This window comes from Colius striatus, chromosome 5 (assembly GCF_028858725.1).
Source record: "Colius striatus isolate bColStr4 chromosome 5, bColStr4.1.hap1, whole genome shotgun sequence".
Taxonomy (NCBI): Eukaryota; Metazoa; Chordata; class Aves; order Coliiformes; family Coliidae; genus Colius; species Colius striatus.
In genome coordinates, this window is record NC_084763.1 from 3,095,552 (window position 1) to 3,115,097 (window position 19,546).

Consider the following 19,546-nt stretch of genomic DNA (forward strand, 5'->3'; position numbering starts at 1 on the left):
TTTAAGAGCATTTTTGAGTTCATTAGATTACCAAGTGACATTTTGGGACGTTCCAGACAGAACGCATTCTGGTAGAAAAACATCCTGTTAGGTGGCAGACACACACTGTACAGGTCGTGCATCCTTATTATTGCTTCCATATTCATTAAAGTTTAAGGCCTTAAAAGACTTGTCAAAATGTTATGCCAGGCTGAGAAACATTGCCTTGATGTGCCTTAGCTTAGCGAGTCTCACTGACACTGTCTGAGTAGTCAGGAAAAAACCCTTGCACTTTACAAGTCATTTGTATGCCTGTCCCCCACTTCTCATTTATCTTCATTCTCGATGTATTGCTCAAAATTTTATACCTTTCTTGTGTAACTCTTGTCTAAAATGTGGTGGGTTTTACTTGTACATGTATTTGGTCCTGATGAGGGAAGGTCAGGTTGGAGCTGAACTTTCTGCAGGTCCTGGGGAGGTCAGGGTGAAGGTGTAGTCCAAGGCCATCCCCACTGTTCTTTTATTTATGAATAGAGGACTTTGTGTCGACTTGAATCTATATGCTTACTGCAGTAGGAATAGTGAAATTCAAATATGGCTTAACTCATGGTGCTCTGAGGATGTTCTGCTTGATGTAGAGGACAAATACAATATATTCAGAGCATAAAGAGAACAAAAATAGAATGGGAAGTGAACAGAGTGGGAAAAAAGAGAAGAAATTAAGACGGAAAAGGGAGAATAAAAGTGTGGGAAATTTATGCTCTCAGTGCTTGTGTATAAATTACATGCCCTGTAGGGTTTGACAGCAGAGTGTGGGACATTTTATACATATGTTCTGTTGTAAGTGAGCACCTGCTCCTAGGAAATGAACAGTTTGATTGTGGCAGTTGCTTTGGTTTAACAAAATACAAACTCTTAAAGGAATTTTGCTAGGCATGGGGCTGAGGTAGAAATGGACAAGGAAGGAGCTTTACAGATAGGACAGTGGATTGTGCCTTTATATAAACATCCTTTATGTGTAACATTGCAATACAAGAATTGTATTTGATTGTAAAGATCACCATTCCTAGAGCTGTCTGCCAATAATTGTGTCAGACCAAACAGGCAGCCAATGGTTTAGGCAGTTGGTCAGCACATCTGAAGTAAGAAAGAAGGGAACAGGGGGGAAAGGTGGGGCTGTGGTGCCGTTAGAAAAGCAAATGCTTCTGTTTTTAAACAATGTTGTATGTTTAAGTCATCGTTAACATTCTTTTTTGGAAAGTGTCCAGTGTGACTTACCCGAGCTCCCAATGGGCATTGAAAGTTTGATGGTGATGTTAGTGAGAGGAGAGGTGCATGACTACTGAGTGCACTTGAAAACACACCTCCAAGATTTCACTTGTACAAGAGAAACAGGGGCATGACCTACAACAGACCTTCTTTGCTGTGACAGCTCTGGTCCGTGAGACACAGAAAAGGGAGCCTTTTGTATTAATGGGCCCTCCCTCCTTAGGAAAAGTCTTTTCTGTCAGACTTTGCCTGTTCTCTGAAACATCCTAGACCTAAACTAGATGCCAAACCAGTTGGATGTGTTTACACTCTGGTTAGTGAAACTTGATTGAAAAGTAAAAGCTATTGTTACTGGGCCCACTGGTGTAAATGACTTTGGAGTGCTCAAATGCTTTGTTATGATTCTGGAAGCAAACTAAAAGCGTTAACTTTTGGGCTTGTCTCTGCCCAAAGCAAATTTCTATCATCTACTTAGGTTCTCTTGAAAACAGGCTTTTGTAAGTAAAAATACTCATGGATGATTAACCATCCTAAAATAAAACTGTTGTCAGATGTTAAAATGGTGCAGTGCAGGAGGGTGAAGGTATGGGTATGTTGACTTCAAAGCTGATTTCTTCGTTTCAGTGCATCTGTAGTGGTTCGTAAAAACTGGGGCACCTGCAGATGTCCTTCCAAGGGCTTCAGCTTAGGGAAAGCTGACGGGTGAGGGAGCCCTGGCACAGGCTGCCCAGAGGGGTTGTGGAGGCCTCCCTCCTTGGAGGTCTTCAAGACCCACCTGGACATGTGCCTATGTGACCTGATCTAGGTGAACCTGCTTCTGCAGAGGGGTTGGACCAGATGATCTCTGAAGGTCCCTTCCAACTCCTACTGTTCTATGATTCTATCGTTCTATGAAAGCATGTCTGTAGAGTTTAGTTGGGTTCTAGTGTTTGAGAGCAGAGAAAAAGAAGTGGTGGCACAGTGAAGTGGTTTCCTGACTTTGGCAGCATAAGGGAAGGGCGTCTCAATCAAAGCAGATCTTTCAAGACCAAGGCTGGTTTTGAAAGTTTAAGTGGAACAGGCATCAACTGAAGAAATGTCACATAAAGAAACATGGAGAAAAACCTGTAAATGAGTCTACAGAAAATATTTTTATGTGTTGTTTTACTGTACCCATCAATAAAATACCAATATACTGCTGGCTGGTTACTTGTCACTATAATAAAAAACAATTGGATTTTGGAAATTGATTTTCTTAGAAAAGCACACAGAACTCTTTCAGATAAGTATTTCACACACTAATGTGGCTTTTCTCATTCATTCTTGTTTCAAGCATAATTTCTACCGCGCTATACGGCACTGTAATTAATGCAGCGGGCTTGGTTGAATAACTTTGTAAGTGACAAGAGACCATCCTTTCTGACCTTCATTTTCATATTGCAAAATTAGGCAAAATTAAGCAACTCCTGGAAAAGAATGAATAAAAGATGGTTCCAAAGATGCCCTTTTTCAGTAAAACAACAGTCTTGTGTTTGATGATTCATTAGTCACTGACAGCTGGTCTAATTTTTTCTTAGGAAAAGCAAATAATCTTTAGTGACATTTTATTTTTGCTCAACTTATAAGAGAATCTGGGGTGATTGTTTCTACCTTCTGCTTAGGAATATTAGGTCTTGCTCAGGATACAGGAGTTCTAATTGCAAGCTATCTATCCCAGTTTCATGAGCCTTCATTTCTTTGACTTAGAAGTAACATGAAATCACAGGGATCACAGACATCCAGGGAGTGGTGAGGGCTGGGACTCCCTGGGCAATGGGAGCTCTGGAGAGCAGAGCTGGCAGCCCAACCCATCCCACCAGCTCTGGTGTGGAGATGGGACAGGTCGTGGGCCCACAGAGGGCAGGGCCATGGGGACCTGCTGATGCTGGGCAGAGGCTGAGAGTCCCAGGTCCTGATGTAGGGTCAGGGCTGGCAGTGCCCAACAGGGTGGTGAGAAGGGAATTTGGTGTTTAAAATCAGTGAGGTCACCTGAGATGGGTTCCAGGGGCTTGTAGTAACTGTGCGAGTCAGGCCCTCCCTTCTGCATACATAGCTGTTCCACAAAGACCCCCATCCTAGGTCTGTTTGTTACTGCTGCATGCTGGTCAAATTCGGGCTGACTCCTTTCCTCTTCCTTTTTAGGTGCTGGAGGACAGAGCAAGTGTTGCATGAGGGGCAGATGTAATATGCAAAAGCTACATGACTGCTAGTGAGACATGTTGCATTGCCTTGACAAGTACATTTTAAGTCTGCTGATTGCCATTTTACCTATTTCCTTTGCTTATAGAAAATAGGTTTGTTCATTTTGTTATGACTCTGCAGATGGCAGTGGTAAGAGATTCTGCCTTTTTGGAAACAACTTGAAATATTTTTGCATGATGATCTGCCAGCAGCAGTGAAGAAGAAATTCTTGAGGCACAATATGAAGACTTGGTTTACCTATGAACCAGAAAGTACTTTAAGGTGTTGGGCCTGCTTAGCTTTAAATCCCCATGGTGAAGGCTCCCTTTGGTTCCCTTTTTGCTGCCTCAGACTTACAGGCACCCATTTTTTTAAAAAACAAAAGTCAGAAGCCTTTGTTTTGGAGCAAAAGGAATGGAGCCTTATTTCTCTCTTGCTGAATGAATAAGTGCCTACTGGAAATAGTTTTTCATCTCTCAGCTGTGTAGATGTGATCAGTTAGTGGTCTGATTTAGGACTAGTGTTATCCCCCTGTACTTCACCTTACAGCATATCCCTGCATAGGGAACCAGTTCAAGATGTAACCAGAATTTCCTTCTCTTACACTACCTGGCAGCTTATCTGTAACTTAGACCACATTCAAATTTATCTCTCTAAGCAAGGATATTTTTCCTTTTCATTGTGGGAACAGCATTTTAAAGTGCATGTAGTGTGACTGGGATTATAGATTCATAGCTGTGTAGGGATCTGTGTTGTACAGGCAGGGGCTTAAGGGCTTTGTATTCCATAAGAATCCAAAATCACATTCTGGATATCTTTAAATGTTTAAAATTGCAGGTTAGCAGTATTTGCAATTAAAAAAGCCCTCCAAAATGTATGTGTAGGTGGTGGACCATTTACTACACATCCTCTTCTGGATGTAGGTGAAAATGCAGCTGCTGACTCCATGGTACAGGAAAACTGTGCTGGAGAAGTTCACCTTTGGTTTTAGAGGAATTTCAGTTAAACCTGGGAAGAACACTCAGTTTATAGAATGGGCTGCTGAATGTTCAAAACTGTAGAATCCCATTAAAAAAAGTTAATTAAATGGCACATAGAGATTTCTGCTATCACGTGTGGTAGCAGTTGTGTGTGTCATTTCTGCATACCCTGTGGAGTGAGAGGTGATTCAGCAAAACTGCAACATCATCTCAGGTCATGCATTTTACTAATGTCTTTACCTCTGATCTTGGAACGTGGGGAAGATGTGTAATTGTTCACAGAGCTCTTCAGCTTTTGAATAGAGGCAAAAGGTATATGTTGTGCATAAACTTTCCAGTGGGAAACACATTATTGGTTGTCCAGAGGTTTTATATATAAACTGAGACTAGTGCTACTTTCAGTGATAGGTGGAATAGCTCGTAAGAATATGTGATAGGCAAATGCTCTTTCTGATCCTTCTGATTGTAAAAACAAACCCAAGACCTGCATTTCACTGCACATCTGAAAATACTTACATCTTATCTATACACATTACATCTGCTGACACAAAGTATACAAGTACCACAAAGAGACAGAACAGGCATCAAAGCTGTGCCCCACAGTGCTTGGTATTTAAACCCTCCAGACTTAAGAGTGGAGCATCTCACTTATGATGAAAGGCTGAGGGAGCTGGGGCTCTTTAGCTTGGAGAAGAGGAGACTGAGGTGTTTACAAATACATAAAGGGTGGGTGTCAGGAGAATTGAGCCAGGCTGTTCTCAGTGATGGCCAGTGACAGGAGAAGGGGTGCTGGGTACAAGCTGCAACAGAAGAGGTTCCAAAGCAATACAAGGAAGAATTTATTCAGTGTGAGGGTGAGGGAGCACTGGAAGGGGCTGCCCAGGTGGGTTGTGGAGTCTCCTTCTCTAGAGACATTCCAAACCCAGCTGGATGAGTCCCTGTGTGCCCTACTCTAGGTGGTGCTGCTCTGGCAGGGGGTTGGACTGGATGAGCTTTTGAGGTCCCTTCCAACCCTTAACATTCTGTGATTTAAGGCTGCCTCAGCTGCAGACATAAGGAAACAAAATGGTGTTTTTAACTGTACCCATTAGTAGTTTAAGATGCAATGTCCTGCTAGCAGGCTTGATGCTATGAGCATAAAACTTTAACTACTGACACATTTCTTCTGGATGGAGTAGCAGTAACTCTAGCTTAGGGGTAGTAACTCAAGTTTAAGTTTTGTTAGGTCTTGCTTTTTCTTTGTTTCTGAGGATAAAGAAGTGGAAAATCTCTGGAGTTTAAAAAATTCTTTGAGAAAATCACTAGCTGGTTTGATGAAAACTGCCCACTTATTATATGTTATAAAGCGAGACTTAGAGCTTGCACAGTCGATAGCTGCAAAGACAGCAGGTGGAAAAGAAAAAGGGCACAAGCAATGAAGCAGCTAGTAATTTTGACATTAAGAAAAGAGGTGTGGAAAATGAACCCCTTTGCAAAACAGAACCACCACTAAGTTTATAGCTGGAATTTCCCCGTGCCAATGAGCCCTCAGAGACAGAGCTGTCTGTTATGGGTGACATCCTGACTGGAGATAATCCAGCATCGTGGGAAATTGCAGTACAACCTGTGTATTAATATGGGTCTTGTTTCAGTTTCAGCAGCTGCAGCAGTTTAAAAAAGTGAAAGGAATGTTCACACATGCAGCAGATAGGCAAAGAGGCTGTGTGAAAGCAATAAGACAGAGATGTGTATTTTATTTTGTGCACAAGAATCTGGAACACTGACATTTTTGCACTTTGTTTCTGTTCTATTGATTTACTCAAGGACTAAAATAAATGTCCATTGTCTTCCTTCTGAAGGGGCTGTCAGGCATTGGAACAGCTGCCCAGGGAGGTGCTGCAGTCACCGTCCCTGGAGGGGTTTCAGAGATGGGTGGGTGTTGCACTGAGGGAAATGGGCTGGTGGTTGGTTGATAGGGCTGGGACAAAGGCTGAACTCCATGAGCTTAAAGGGCTCTTCCAGATGAAACAATTCTACAATTCTATGATTCCACAGTTATTTCTCCTGTGCTGGTCTGAGAGTAGGTTTCTGTGATGAGTCAGTCACACATTCCAGTACTATGCAATAGTAGAAAACCAAACCCCTGTATCTTAGCATGGAAAGTTTGGGAAAGCTTGCATTTAAACATTGGGTCTGAACTTTCTGGTTGTTCTGAATCTGAACTTGTCTTCCCTTACACATGGATGTAACACTTTCCTAAAAGAAAAACATGTTTCTGACTAGAACAATGGAAGTCAATGTCACGTATACCGTGTTTGAAATGAAGAAATGGGTATGGTTATCATTCAGGAGGAAAGGGAGGAGGCTCAGTAAACAAGAAGCAATTTAGTTATTCTTTGACATTATTATCTTTAAGTTCCTTAGTTAAAGTTGAAGTGTGGGGCAGTATAAAACAATAGTAGCTATATCGTTTAAGTCTAAATACACACTTGTTGGTGTGACTATAATGGTCATTTTTTGCAGTATGTCCTAGAAGCCATGCCCAGCTTTAGGAATAATTTCAAGAAGAACCAACTCATGCAGAGATTGCAGATCTATCAATGTGCCACTGTTGGTTTTTTTCTGTGTCAGTATATTTTTCTTTTTACTCTATAGCAAGAACACAGTTTATATGGAGAGGATGAGCAAAGATCAAATGGAGCAGAAATACAATGTGTGAATTGTGTTCATTAACTTGTAAGCTGGTCAAAAAAACATTGTGTTTTATAAATTTGGTGCTGTGAAAGTTAAACTTCAGTTCTGGAAGTGAGAGATAACAGCTTGGTTGCAGTTACTCCTTAAACCAGGTGTAGGCTTCTTGGAAATAAGTCAAGACTTGCTTCTTGTCCTGTGTACTGTACAGTCAGCAGATCCAAGCAGCAGCTGGGTCCATTCAGGGCTCGCAGATCCAGTGCTGTTGTGCATCTGTGATTCTTTCTTATGCTCAAGTGGGCAAGGAGGCCAATGGCATCTTGGATTGTATCAGCACTGGTGTGGCAGCAGGCCCTGGGCAGGGATTGTGCCCCTGTGCTGGGCCCTGGGGAGGCTGCAGCTCCAGGGCTGTGCTCAGTGCTGGGCCCCTCACTCACTGCCACAGGGACACTGAGGGGCTGCAGCGTGGCCAGAGCCGGGCACAGAGCTGGGGAAGGGGCTGGAGCACAAGGGGCTGGGGAGGGGCTGAGGGAATGGGGGTGTTGAGCCTGGAGAAGAGGAGGCTGAGGGGAGACAGCAGCACTCTCTGATGCTCCCTGACAGGAGGCTGTGTCTGGGAGGGATGGGGGCCGGGGATTATTGTTCTCTGCTCCCAGGCTACAAGCAACAGGACAGTTGCACCAGGGGAGGTTTAGATTGGAGATTGGGAACAATTTCTTCTCTGAAAGAGTTGTCCATCTAGACTTGTGCCAGGCTGCCCAGGGAGGTGGGGGAAGCCCCATCCCTGGAGCTATGGCAAAGCTGTGGAGCTGAGATACTGAGGGCCATGGGTTAGCAGTGGGTTTGGCAGGGTGAGGTGGTGTGTGAGCTTAAAGATCTTTTCCAACCAAAGCGATTCTGTGATTGTATGTCCACACTGCACACATTTCAGCGTGTTTTATTTCAGACCAGTCCTAGTGGTTCTGTGAATGCCTATTAGTGGATGGAGTGGTTAAAGTGCTCTTTAAGACCTTTAAATTTTTCCCCTCATATCTCCCCTCATATAGCCATACTTTTATTTAAATCCCTTATCAGCCCTAGGTGGATTTTTTTACCTCTGTGGAAATTACTTCTGTGATTTCAGCTTGCATCTCCTTCATTTCAACCTTAATTTTTAGTCTGGTCTTCCACTACCAGATTCAAAGTTACCTTTATATTGCTGATGTCCCTGGCAGATGTCTTTGTCTGACCTGAGTGCTCCTTAGCACCTGCCAGCTTTCCATCTCTCTCTTATTTAAATTCTCAAAAGATTTATCATTTTTATTTGCCAGCAGTTTCACTCCAGTTTGATAAAAGTTCTGCTGCCCTAAAACTTTCTGTGTTCCAATAAAATGCTGCTTTTAATTATCTGGTCTCACTGAACACAGTCAAATGTGACATTTCTGCTGTCCAGCTATGTGTGTGTTTGCCATGGGAAGCTTTTCAGACACCTGAATTCTCCATTCTTTTCTTTTTTGTCTGCTTGAAATCTAAGTGCAAGCTTCCAGGTAGGTGGAGATGAAGCAGATGGGGAAAACAACTGCATCTTCAGTTTGACCATTGAAAAAGAACTTATCTAAAATGGAAGATGCGTGGATTTTGCTCAAACTTTAGCACAGCACTTAAGGCCCAGGTGTGACAACCTGGGAATCCTGATGCAGTTAAACATGTGTTTTCATGGGCTTTTACAGTATATTTAAAATAAAATACAAAGCCAGTGAATTGAGTCTCATAACAGTGATACTGGATGAGAGAGGGGTCTTCCAATCCCTTCCAAAATCAGTCTGGACCACCTGTTTTATTGTCTGATGACAAAAGGTGAGTTACGTATTAAACCAGGATATATTTATCTTTCTCTTGAGGATAGTTTTAAAAACTGATGTGCTGCTTATTACTTGGCCGTATTGACTAACCAGCATACTCTTCACCAGAGTTTGAAACTCTGTGTTCACCTTCCATTTGATTTCTTCCTAAAAACCTCCAGAAAGCCTCGGAATAAAGGGGTGATTTGTCTCCAGAGGTTCTGTTTCTACATTAAGCATGTGGGGACTTTATTTTTTTGTTGTCTGCTGCACAACACAGTTTCTTGTACTTTTGGGAAGCATTTCAAATATTGCAGTACAGTCCTTTCCAGGTTCTCCCTCAGAATTAGAACTGTGATGACAAATGAGGTGCTGGAAAGATGCATTTGGCTTTCAGAGCTTCAAAATCTTGAGAGGAAAGATGCCATGCTGGCTGTCTTTGTTTATAGTAAGAAATCACTGTCAAATATTTAGGACTCAGGTTGGCCTACTTTGTATGATTTTAGTGTGCTTGTGAACATTTCTCTGTATTCCAAGGACCAAATCTGTCATTGATGACACTGATGATGTGGGTGCAGTTCCCACTGAAATGCAAGGGAACTGAAGCTACATCCATTATAAAAATACTGCTGCAAATGAGCTTCACACCCCTATCCAAGTGTGATTCATGAAAGAGGAAAATGGAGTTCAGGGCAGCACATTATTGTTGCCCCACCTTGTGCTCCAAGAAAAGAATGGATTTTTGTGTGGACTGTAATCTCCAACTAACTACTCAGCTATACAAGAAAATGGGGAGAATGTGGAAAAAAAAGAGAAAACCTTACATGTTTGAGTAGCCAGGCTGAAGTCTCTTTATTTATATTTGTTCTTCCTGATGTAAGCAACAGGTCTCTGAATTTCACGAGTATAGAAAGCAGCAGTCAGTCATTGCTAGCACTAGATCTGGGACATAACACTTCCTCAAAGCCTGCTGTTATAAAGCAGAAACTGTTTCCCTGTCTACTGAAAATAGGCATGGTTTCTCATCCTAGGTCAATGAATATCTTTATAATAACGGCAAATCGTTGCCTCCTGTAACAGAGATCAAGAAATGGTGCTGAAAATTGTCTCAAAAGTCCATTCTTCACTATTTCAGGCCTCTCTCTTTCTTACTCAGAGGTATATGAAGCTAAGTCAGAAATGAAAGGGAGAAAAGAACATTTGTGTGATTGTTCCATTTTGTCCCATCTGTTTGCATCAAAGAAATTACAGAGACTGGGCTTTTATAAAGCCCCTAATCTTAACGTGAAGCCTCCAAATATGAAGCCAATTCTCCTAAAAGGAGGGTGATAGAAAAGAGGATTGGCAAGCTCATGATCTGCTGCATCATGTAACACATAAAAAAGCAAGGGCATCCCATGGATGTAGATTGAGGAGTACAAGAAACTATTAGATGTAGTCCAGCAGCCTGTTGATCCCTCTTACGTGGTAGAGGAAATTTCCAGGAGAGATTTTGGGAGAGCTACAGAGATTGGACAGTATGTCTGGGAAGACTTCTGAGAACAGATTTGAATCTTAGGGGAAGTCACAAAGACACCTGCCACAACAGCCAGCTAAGATTGAGATGGTAGTTGATGAAAGGAAAAAATGCTCAATCTCTTCCCACTAAATAGGATGTGATAGGCTCCATCACAGGGGGTCTGTGAAGAGCTATGCAAAAGGGAAGACAGATTAACTGTAATAGGGAAGAGAAAGCGAGGTGCATAGAAAAAGCAACTTGATCAGAGCATCCCAGACAAGAACAAACCCCAAATACTGTTGCACAGCATCTGCTAGTAAACATTCATGTGCATTAGGCTTGGAGACTGTACTTCTTTTCTTGTATAGCACCAGAGCTAAGCACTTTTAAAAACAAACCAAAAAACCCCCAACACTTTATACTCAGACAAAAATTCCATGTATTCCTACGTGGCATATAGGTGCCTTCCAGCACTACTTAGTAATTCAGTGCTATAAAGAAAGAATTGTTTCTTGCTACGTGTGAACAATATCGTGTCTTTTAAATGAACTCCTGAGCTTCTCTGGCGTCGAGGAAAAGGAGAGAAGACAGTGTAGCCAGAAGAGATCCTCTGGACTCTTGCCCTGTAGAAATGCACAGAAAAAAAAAGAATGAGCAGTGACACTAAATAGATTATGAACTGATAGGTGATGGGAAGGATTATGCTGTCATTTTCATCACTTAAGAGTTGTAGAGTATTAGTGCCCTTCGTGAAGGCTCCCCTGGATCGACAGTTTCACTGCAACATGGCATAATGGTTATACAGGCAATATGAAATCTTCAGCAGCTTGTCTCCTTTTCACTCTTTTCTGCAATCTATTGTACTCTGTAGGCTCATAAATGGATATAACGCAAATGGTCCTGATTTTTTGAAGGCATGACTAAAAATGCTAATTAAACCACTAATGATGAGCCTGCTGAGGACAGAGCACCAAATGCACAAGCTCAGGGATGAAGTGTCCACTGGGCCAGTGGAAGGCTTGCTTGAATTTACAGAAGAACCAGCCAGTTCTTGATTAGTGTAGTTTCACACTGCATTTGTGGTGTATTTTGCATTGATTTATGGTAAAAACTGAAGAAAATTATGTGGAATTTCATTTGTGAGTGGGAAGTTTCAGCAGAATGGGTTTTTCTTTAGGGTAGTAAGCAGAGCAGAACAAGAATTAGTATTTATGGTGTTTGTCAGTCTCTAAACTCCCTTTTGAAGTAGCTTTTGTACTCCCAGATACCTTATTTGCTTGATAAAGTGTTTTCCTCCCTTCATTTGCCTGTGTGTTAGCATTGTCTGTGCTGCTGGCAGTTTAACTGCTGGCAGTCTCCAGAGAGAAAGACACTTTGACAGTTTCTGTACCTGTGCTCGCTGTTTCCTTGTCAATCAGACAGGCTCGACAGCAGAAGATGGAGAATTGGTTTATTGGCTCGTGCTGCAACAGGTGATGGGCAAACAAAGGCTGCACCTACTGTTCTCAATATAAACTTGTCCCTGGTGTTGCACAGGGAGTGTACTCGCAGGAGGATTTTACTGGGCCTGTATAAAAGGTTCATATGTGAATGTGTGAAACTCTGGGATCATTTGCTCTTTGTGAATAATTTGTACATTAGATACTACAGTAGCAACCATTTAAATGTATAACCTCAGGGTATAGTAAATCTTCTCTTTTTAGTGGCACTTACCTCCACAGGGATTTCTTTCTATACCCTTGTCATAAATTGATTTGAAGCAGATGTGTTCATTAATTGGCTCTGATAATGATTATAATTTATTCTCTCTCTACTGCCTAAGATTTTATTCACTGTAGAGTCATCATTTTATGAAGTGCTTCTCTTGGAGGGTAGGCATGCTGGGGCTCTGTCTTGCAAAGAACTGATATGCTGAGGTCTATCCATTTCAGTACAGGAGCACTGCAAACGTTTGATAGTAAAGATCAGCAGGATTGGGTCCAACAGGTTTGAGCATTGTTTTGTTTGCTTTTTTCCCTCTGAGTTTAAGCAGTCACTGATAGGATCAACAAAGGCTTTTAGACTTCCGAGTTTTCACCTCTGCCATGGATAATTCTGTTTTCAACAGCAGCAAGAAGCCTGGTTGCCACTGAGAATATTCCTTGAATATACCACTCATGTCGTAGCAACTTGGCACTATGTATATTTGTTTGAAAAGACAATGGTATTTTAGGGTTAAAACAAACTAGCTCTCCTTAAATACATCCTCTTAGAAAAACTGGCTGTGTTTATCATGCACAGAATCTCAGCCTGAAAGCTTTTGTTATTATTAAGTCAAGCTGTTACACAGCTAATGATGACTAGAAATATATCTGGAACCTTGCTTTATTGCCAATCATGGCATTTGATTTTAAGCATACAGGTTCTCAGCTTGGCTTCATAGTTGTTCCTTTCCTCCTCCTCTCCGCTGCAGTCTTTGTATACTGTCTTCTGCAGCCAGATGTTTGTGTACCGAAAGAGATGGTGGTTTTGCCTTTTCACTGGGTAACACTGTGACAGCTGTATTTAGGTTTTTGCTGCTGCTGTTGTTTTCAAGTGTGTGCTGCCATCTATGGAGCGATCATTGGAATAAAGCTGATCTACACAGATGTATCAAAAGATTAAGGGAAAGTAGATCTAGGGAGTGGATGAGGTATCATAGAGCAGTTGACCACATCTCAAGAAATTCTATTTCTCTGTAATCCCAGGTCTCATAATAAGCACAGGTGATTTTCTAACCACTTAGAAAATCAGCATCTTTTAGGAATGAGGTTATTCTATAGATTTATTTATACTGGGAGCAACCTGGAAAATTAGCATAGGCTGCTTTGTCCTCTAGTCCTGTAACTCGATTGTCTGTGTCCAGTTTCAACCTGCCAGGTTCCAGCTTTCACACCTTCAGATGCCTTGACAATGCAGTACTGAGGATCAATTCCCCATTCTCTCTTTCATAACATGTTGTGGCTTGATATCTGTTCTAGAGTATCTATTTATTGCAATACTCTTGTTCAAGTTGGTCTGGAAAGCACTTGAAGAAGTATTTTCTCTGTAGTCTTACGAAGTGCCCATGGGGTACCTGCATGCATGGAAGCTCGTGGCTTTTATCTTGATACACTTTCACATGTTTTTCAGCTTGCAAATTCTGGATTTTAGCATCATAAAACCTTGAATAAAGTTGGGTGTAAGACTTCCTGGCAATCAGATTTGATTTGACTTAGGAGGTATGACAGGGAACAGCTCTGTCTTTGAGTCTTTCCCCAGCAAAACCATTGGAGTGGGTGTATATTTAATCACTACTGCTTAAACATTTTCTTATAGCACAAGACATTAGAATCAAAAGGAAGTTTTGCCTGTATGGATGAAGCATTCTTCAAAATGTATTCTGACATTCTCTTCTTAGTGCCAAACTTAGAAATTGATCTTATTTCCCAGCATCAGAGCCAAAATGAAGGGAAAAAAAAATCAATGCTGAGGAGTGCTCAATGTTTTTCAAAACTGACTTAAGATAAAAATCAATGCAGCTGTATTATTTGCCATTTTCTAATCACCAGTATCATTCAAACATGCTAATGTTTGATGCCTAAGTTAAATGTGAAAACATTTCACTTACCTCCTACAGAAGCAAAAAAAGGAAGGATTTATTTAGTCAAACTTTGGTTTGCTTTTTAATCCTAACTTTGGAACTCGGAGTTCTGCAGACACTGAAAACAGTTTCATACTTTAAGTGCCAGGATATAATTGTTCCTTTAATCACAGAGACTTAAATAGAACAAATTATTACTTGTATTTGCAAATTACAAGCTCTGATCCTCCCTTCCTCCTGCAAATGGCAGTTCCATCTTGCTTGCTTGAAAGATCTGTACGTGAAAAACTGAAGATAAGCTCGAGCACCTGATTTCCCCTATGGCAGACTCATAGTGCTTTGAATTTACAGCTTTACAGTACAAAGCTGGTTAATCTTTTTGGCAAAAAATGAATGGGTTTTGTTTGATTTTCCCCCAACTATTGTTTCCCTTTTCTTATCCCACTGTCTCACATAATATTAGGATCCCTTAGTGATTTATTTAAAGAAATGTCTTTAAAACTGTCTTGTGTGATACCACTGAACCAATCTCTGAGCCATGAGTTTAGTGTAACAGTTGAGTGGGTTTTTTAAACAATAATTTGCATTTTGCTGTTTCAGTTCCTGTTTACTTGCTGCCAAAGGGCTAATCTCATATAACAACTGAGGGCTACAAAATGTCCTTTTAGAGAACAAAGTCAATTCTCACAGAATCACAGGAACATGTGGACTGGCATTCCAGGGAAGTATCAGACATTTGAAGACTCCGGATAAAATCCTGGACAGTGACGAGCCTCTGATAATGGCATCTTTTGTTTTAAAGATATATTTCATAAGCACAGAAAGACAACTTTCTGCCTAGGTTTCTGTTGAACTGAATCCCTATCTGTCATAAAATAGGCAAGGCAAACCTAAGGGTAGGTAGAGGCAATTTTGGGGAATACAGGACTTAATCAGCTTCTCTGTTGGGCCACTTTTACCTCTTTTTTTTTCCATATTCCTTTGCTCATGAGTGGATGTAGTGAGTTTGCTCCTCTCCTCCAGTAGCTCTGAGCAGCAGTATGTACATTTGTTGAGAACTGACAGTCCCACCCTTTCATTTTCTGCTTCATTATAGACAACATCGGCAGTTGTGTAACAGGACAGCCTGTGCCTTTCCTCTCCCTTTCCTTCTCCATCACGCAAGAGAGAAGTAGCATGGTATATTGGATAGCTAAAAGGTTATCAAGCCTGAATTTGTTACACCTCTGAATTTGGCAGGCAAGCGTTCACAACCCCTGTAGAAATACATGGCTCATCACCATGTGAAGTGGACACCCCGAGAAGACAGATGATATTGGATTGGTTTTCACGTTGCTCTGCAAACAAGCAAACAGGCTTAAGCTGTGCAATCTGATACTCCCTAATTGACAGCTTTTCCAAGGTTCATTTGTTAACTGAGAGCATGACATGTATTGAAGTTGTTTCCTCATAATGCATTTGGCATTAACAGGAGAAGCTGTCGAACGCCTCAGACACCAACATCTCAGCAACAGGATGCTTCACCTCTACTTTTGACTTTTTAGCTAGCAACTTTATATTTGCAAGGGCGTTTGGAATGTGCATTTGAGAGGACAGGACATAAGAACAAAGCTTAAACACATTCCCCAAAAGAAAATTTCTGAGAAAGTGTCTTTTCTGCTTGGGACATTTACCCGAATTTTATGGTTCAACTGTTCTTTTTTCTTTTGGTATAAAGCCGTGGTTTCTCACTCAACAAAGTGCTCACAGAATACTCATTGGGTTTCAGAGAGCTCTCTCGTTTGGGTACATTAATAAATAGACATATCTGATTTTAGTCAAAGTGATGAGGAATTTGTGTGTAAAAGATGTACTCAAGGGTTTAACTCGCCTGTGCATCCACAAAAGAGTGAAACAGAACAGAGACCTCTGAAAGAATCCCAACTTTCCCCCAGATGAAGCACATGTGTTTTTGAAAGAAGTTACCTGGGTAGAAGAGACCAGAGGATGGTGTCTCCACTGACCTTATCAATGTTTTGCATTTGCTTTTCTCTCATAGCTCCTTTCCATAAACATTTTCAGAGTTTTTAGAACACAAACTGTGGCAAAGCTCCAACTTGCAGCTTTGGGGTTCGTTCTGTACAAGATTTCCACTATCTGTTTTTCTTTTCAACTGTTCACGTGCTGATACCTGGCAAGATCTTTCTGTACTAATTAATAACTTGGTCACAAATCCATCGTCATTCATAGCTGCTGCTTTTCCTGCATCCCATGAACTTGATAGTTAAAAGATGAATTCATCTTAGATGTACAACAGATGGGTTTTAATTTCACTTTGTTATTCCTACTTAGTGTAAGCATGCTACTATAAATATTTAGGTTAATTTCTCTAGCACCTAGTTAAAATACATGAAATTTTACAGATGTTATCAAAACAGTGAAGGAGTTTGAGTGGTGCTTTGACTAGCATTCTTTAGGAAGTGAAACACAGCTGTTTAGATGAGGAAAAAGAATGAATGGATGGGCCAGGACGTCTTCATTTCACAGAAATAAAGAGCCTGGCTTTGACAGAAAAGCCTCTTCAGAAAATGCCAGCAAAGAATGAGCAAAGTCAGATTCTGCTTAGAAAAGCCTAGAAACCAACTCTTTGAAAGCTCTGAGGTCTGGAACCTTAACACACGCCTCCTCCCTCTGTAGACATCAATGACCAGCCTTGCTGCCTCCAAACACTCATGAGCCTTTGAGGGGTGACCTGGATCTGTCTCCATCTGAGTACTTTCTGTTTTATTTGTAAGGTCTGTTGGCAAATGCTTGTTAGGGTCCCCAGCAAGCACTAACTCCAGAGGCCCTTCTGTCTTGCAGGGCAAGCACAGGCTGCATGTGGACACAGGACTGGAAGGCAGCTGGTGTGGCCTCATCCCCGTCGGAAACTCCTGCGAGAGCGTGACCACGACGGGCCTCAGGTGGAACCTCAGTAAGTCAGCGTCTCCGGGGCAGTGGCTTTGCCATTATCCCAGCCACACTTTGCTCCAGCCTCACCAGTGCTGAAGGGCCTTATGTGTTTGAAAGTGAAGCACGTTCTTGAATTCTTGCCAGACCATTTTTTTCTACAAATGAAGTTTTTTTTCTTTTAAAAAGGAAGAGAAATACATTTAAACCTGAGATATCATAGGCAGAAATGTGTTTTCCATTTGGGAGTCATTGTGCTGTTTAAATAGAACATTTGTTGGGGTCATGATACATTACCATCTTGATACATTGCCCTCCAGGGAGGGGAAGCTGCAAGTGCCTAAATTCCTGGTTATAAGCCATAAAGTTACAACAGACAAATAATAATGTGATACAGATTATTAAAGCTACCTCACTTCCCCTGAACTGCTTCACATATATTGTCTGTTTGTCAACTCTGAACAAATACAACTTTCTAATCTTAATGTGGGAAAAGGTGCATTTCATCTAGAACTGGGACATTTATCTCTAGAGGAAAGAGGTTTCTTGACCAAAAAAGAAGTAGAAATTGAATTCATCCTCATTGAATGACCCTCCTCCCCCACAGGGTCATTCAAGATGTACTGATTCAGGAAAATAATGGGATATTTTAGGTAACAATTCATTAAAACTTAAGGGAACCAATGCAGGAATTGAGAGTCTTGGGTGTTGCAGTCTTCAAGACCTACCTGGACATGTTCCTATGCAACCTGGGCTAGGTCGACCTGCCTCTGCAGGGGAGTTGGACTAGATGATTCCAACCCCTACCATTCTATGATTCTATGACTCTATGATTTTAGAGCCATCTCATGTAGAAAGGGCAGGTGGTTCTCACAGTTGGCAGTGCAATGCCTTTGTTGGCTGGTTATTCTGAGGTTGACCCACTGTGCTGGCCAGCAGCACATGTGCTAGCCTAGGGAGTCTCCTTCCACTGAGGGTTTGAGCACGTGCAGGTAAAGAGGTGGGAGGAATTAGTCCACAAATGATAAAAGGTATAAATATGGCATTAATTTCAGGAGCTGAGAGACTTGTCAGATGAGACTTGTCTGGCTAGTGGTGTTTACACTCTTTAAAACTGGATTGTAAGAGCTGAATATACTGTATCAGGAATGTGCTCTTGATTTGAAAAAGTGTCAAACATTTTCATTTGTACTGGCAAGTACAGTTGACAGGTAAGGCACTGAATCTTCATCTGTTCATCTGCTGTTGTGCACTGAATCAGGGGGCCTGTTACAACGAGAGCCTACTCATTTCCCAGGAAATATTCTGCCCTCCAGAGTGAGGTGAAAGAAGCTCAAACCAGACTCCTGTTAATGAAGGGAACACCTCTGAAGCCTTCTCTTTGCAAACGGCTGCTGTGTGGGTCAGAATGCAGTAGGTGCTGTGAAGTTGCAGTCCTTTCTCGAGGTTTTGATTATCAGTTTAACAAGTTATTTTCCAGATACATCAGGGGGAGTTTTTTGAGCTTAATGACCTACATTTTATCAGATTTACAAGGTGTTCATTAGAAAGATGGTCACTTTAAAGATAAACTGTCTGCTCTCACAAATGACATGGCTTTGTTACTACTGCATTCTGATTGCCTGATGTACTGAAGCTTAGGAGAAAGGGCTTACTAGTCTAGCTGTGGCAGCTGCAGGGGAAGGCAGTGGGAGGTGAAGTGGTAACAGATAGAAAGTTCATGTTTTATCCAATCTAGGACAGGGCTGAAAGATCAGTTTCTTTGGTGTTTGTCATCCTGGTTGTGCAGTAATAAACATCTTCAGGTTATTTAGTCATAGTTAAGCATGGACCCCTGGGGATTTTAGTTACTCATAACTCAATCATTTTGGGGTTTTTTTTGGTGTTTGTGGGACAATAAAGATGTTAAGTGACTGTTTCCTACTTGTTTCATGTTAACTTGGCACCACCATCTCTGCTTCTCCCAGCCCTTGTTGCCTTTTCTAAGAGGAAACCTCAGACCTTGACAGCGTGTTCCTTAGTGATGAGTACACTGCACCCCAATACAGTCTCAGCATTCCTGTTTCTCACAGGTCTTAGTTCATTTATTTCTCTGCATTATCATAGATGTATTAAAAAGTGATCTGGTCATCCTTGAAGGTGCTTAATAATGACCAAGGTCATTTCAACCTGAAACTGTTCTTGTGCCCAAGTGACCAGAGCTCATCCAAATACAGATTTTGAATCAGGTTATTGTTCAGTTACTGATAAATTAAACTGTAGTTTAATTCCCAACAGGGAAACAAGTGAAATACAGCATGTGGTTAGCTGTGACTCAGTTGGATTTGTTCCCTAATATATAAGCCTTACCTTGGACTAGATGATCTCTTGAGGTCCCTTCCAGCCCTTGAGATTTTGTGATTCAGATAAGTTGGTGTTAGCTTTCACTGCTTTAATGACTTCTGTGCTGCCTGTAGTTTTGCAGTTACTTTTTAAAATGTTAGTCCTCCTATAAATTGTGATGGAGAAGCAATGGCTCACCTGGGAAGAGAAGGGAATAAGATACTGAAGTGTGATGTAGATGTCAGCATTGCTGCTGATGGCTGGCAGTGTCAGAGCTTTC

General features: G+C 41.4%; 1 protein-coding gene across 5 annotated transcripts in view; it reads left to right on the top strand.

The window, feature by feature from the left end:
• The window catches only part of TPK1 (thiamin pyrophosphokinase 1), a 385,084-nt gene that overhangs the window by 309,714 nt on the left and 55,824 nt on the right, over positions 1-19,546 (top strand). For all 5 annotated transcript variants that reach the window (XM_061996850.1, XM_061996851.1, XM_061996852.1 and 2 more), the window contains one exon: positions 16,858-16,969. In XM_061996850.1, coding sequence (XP_061852834.1) covers positions 16,858-16,969 — 112 coding nt within the window. The remainder of the gene's footprint in view (positions 1-16,857; positions 16,970-19,546) is intronic.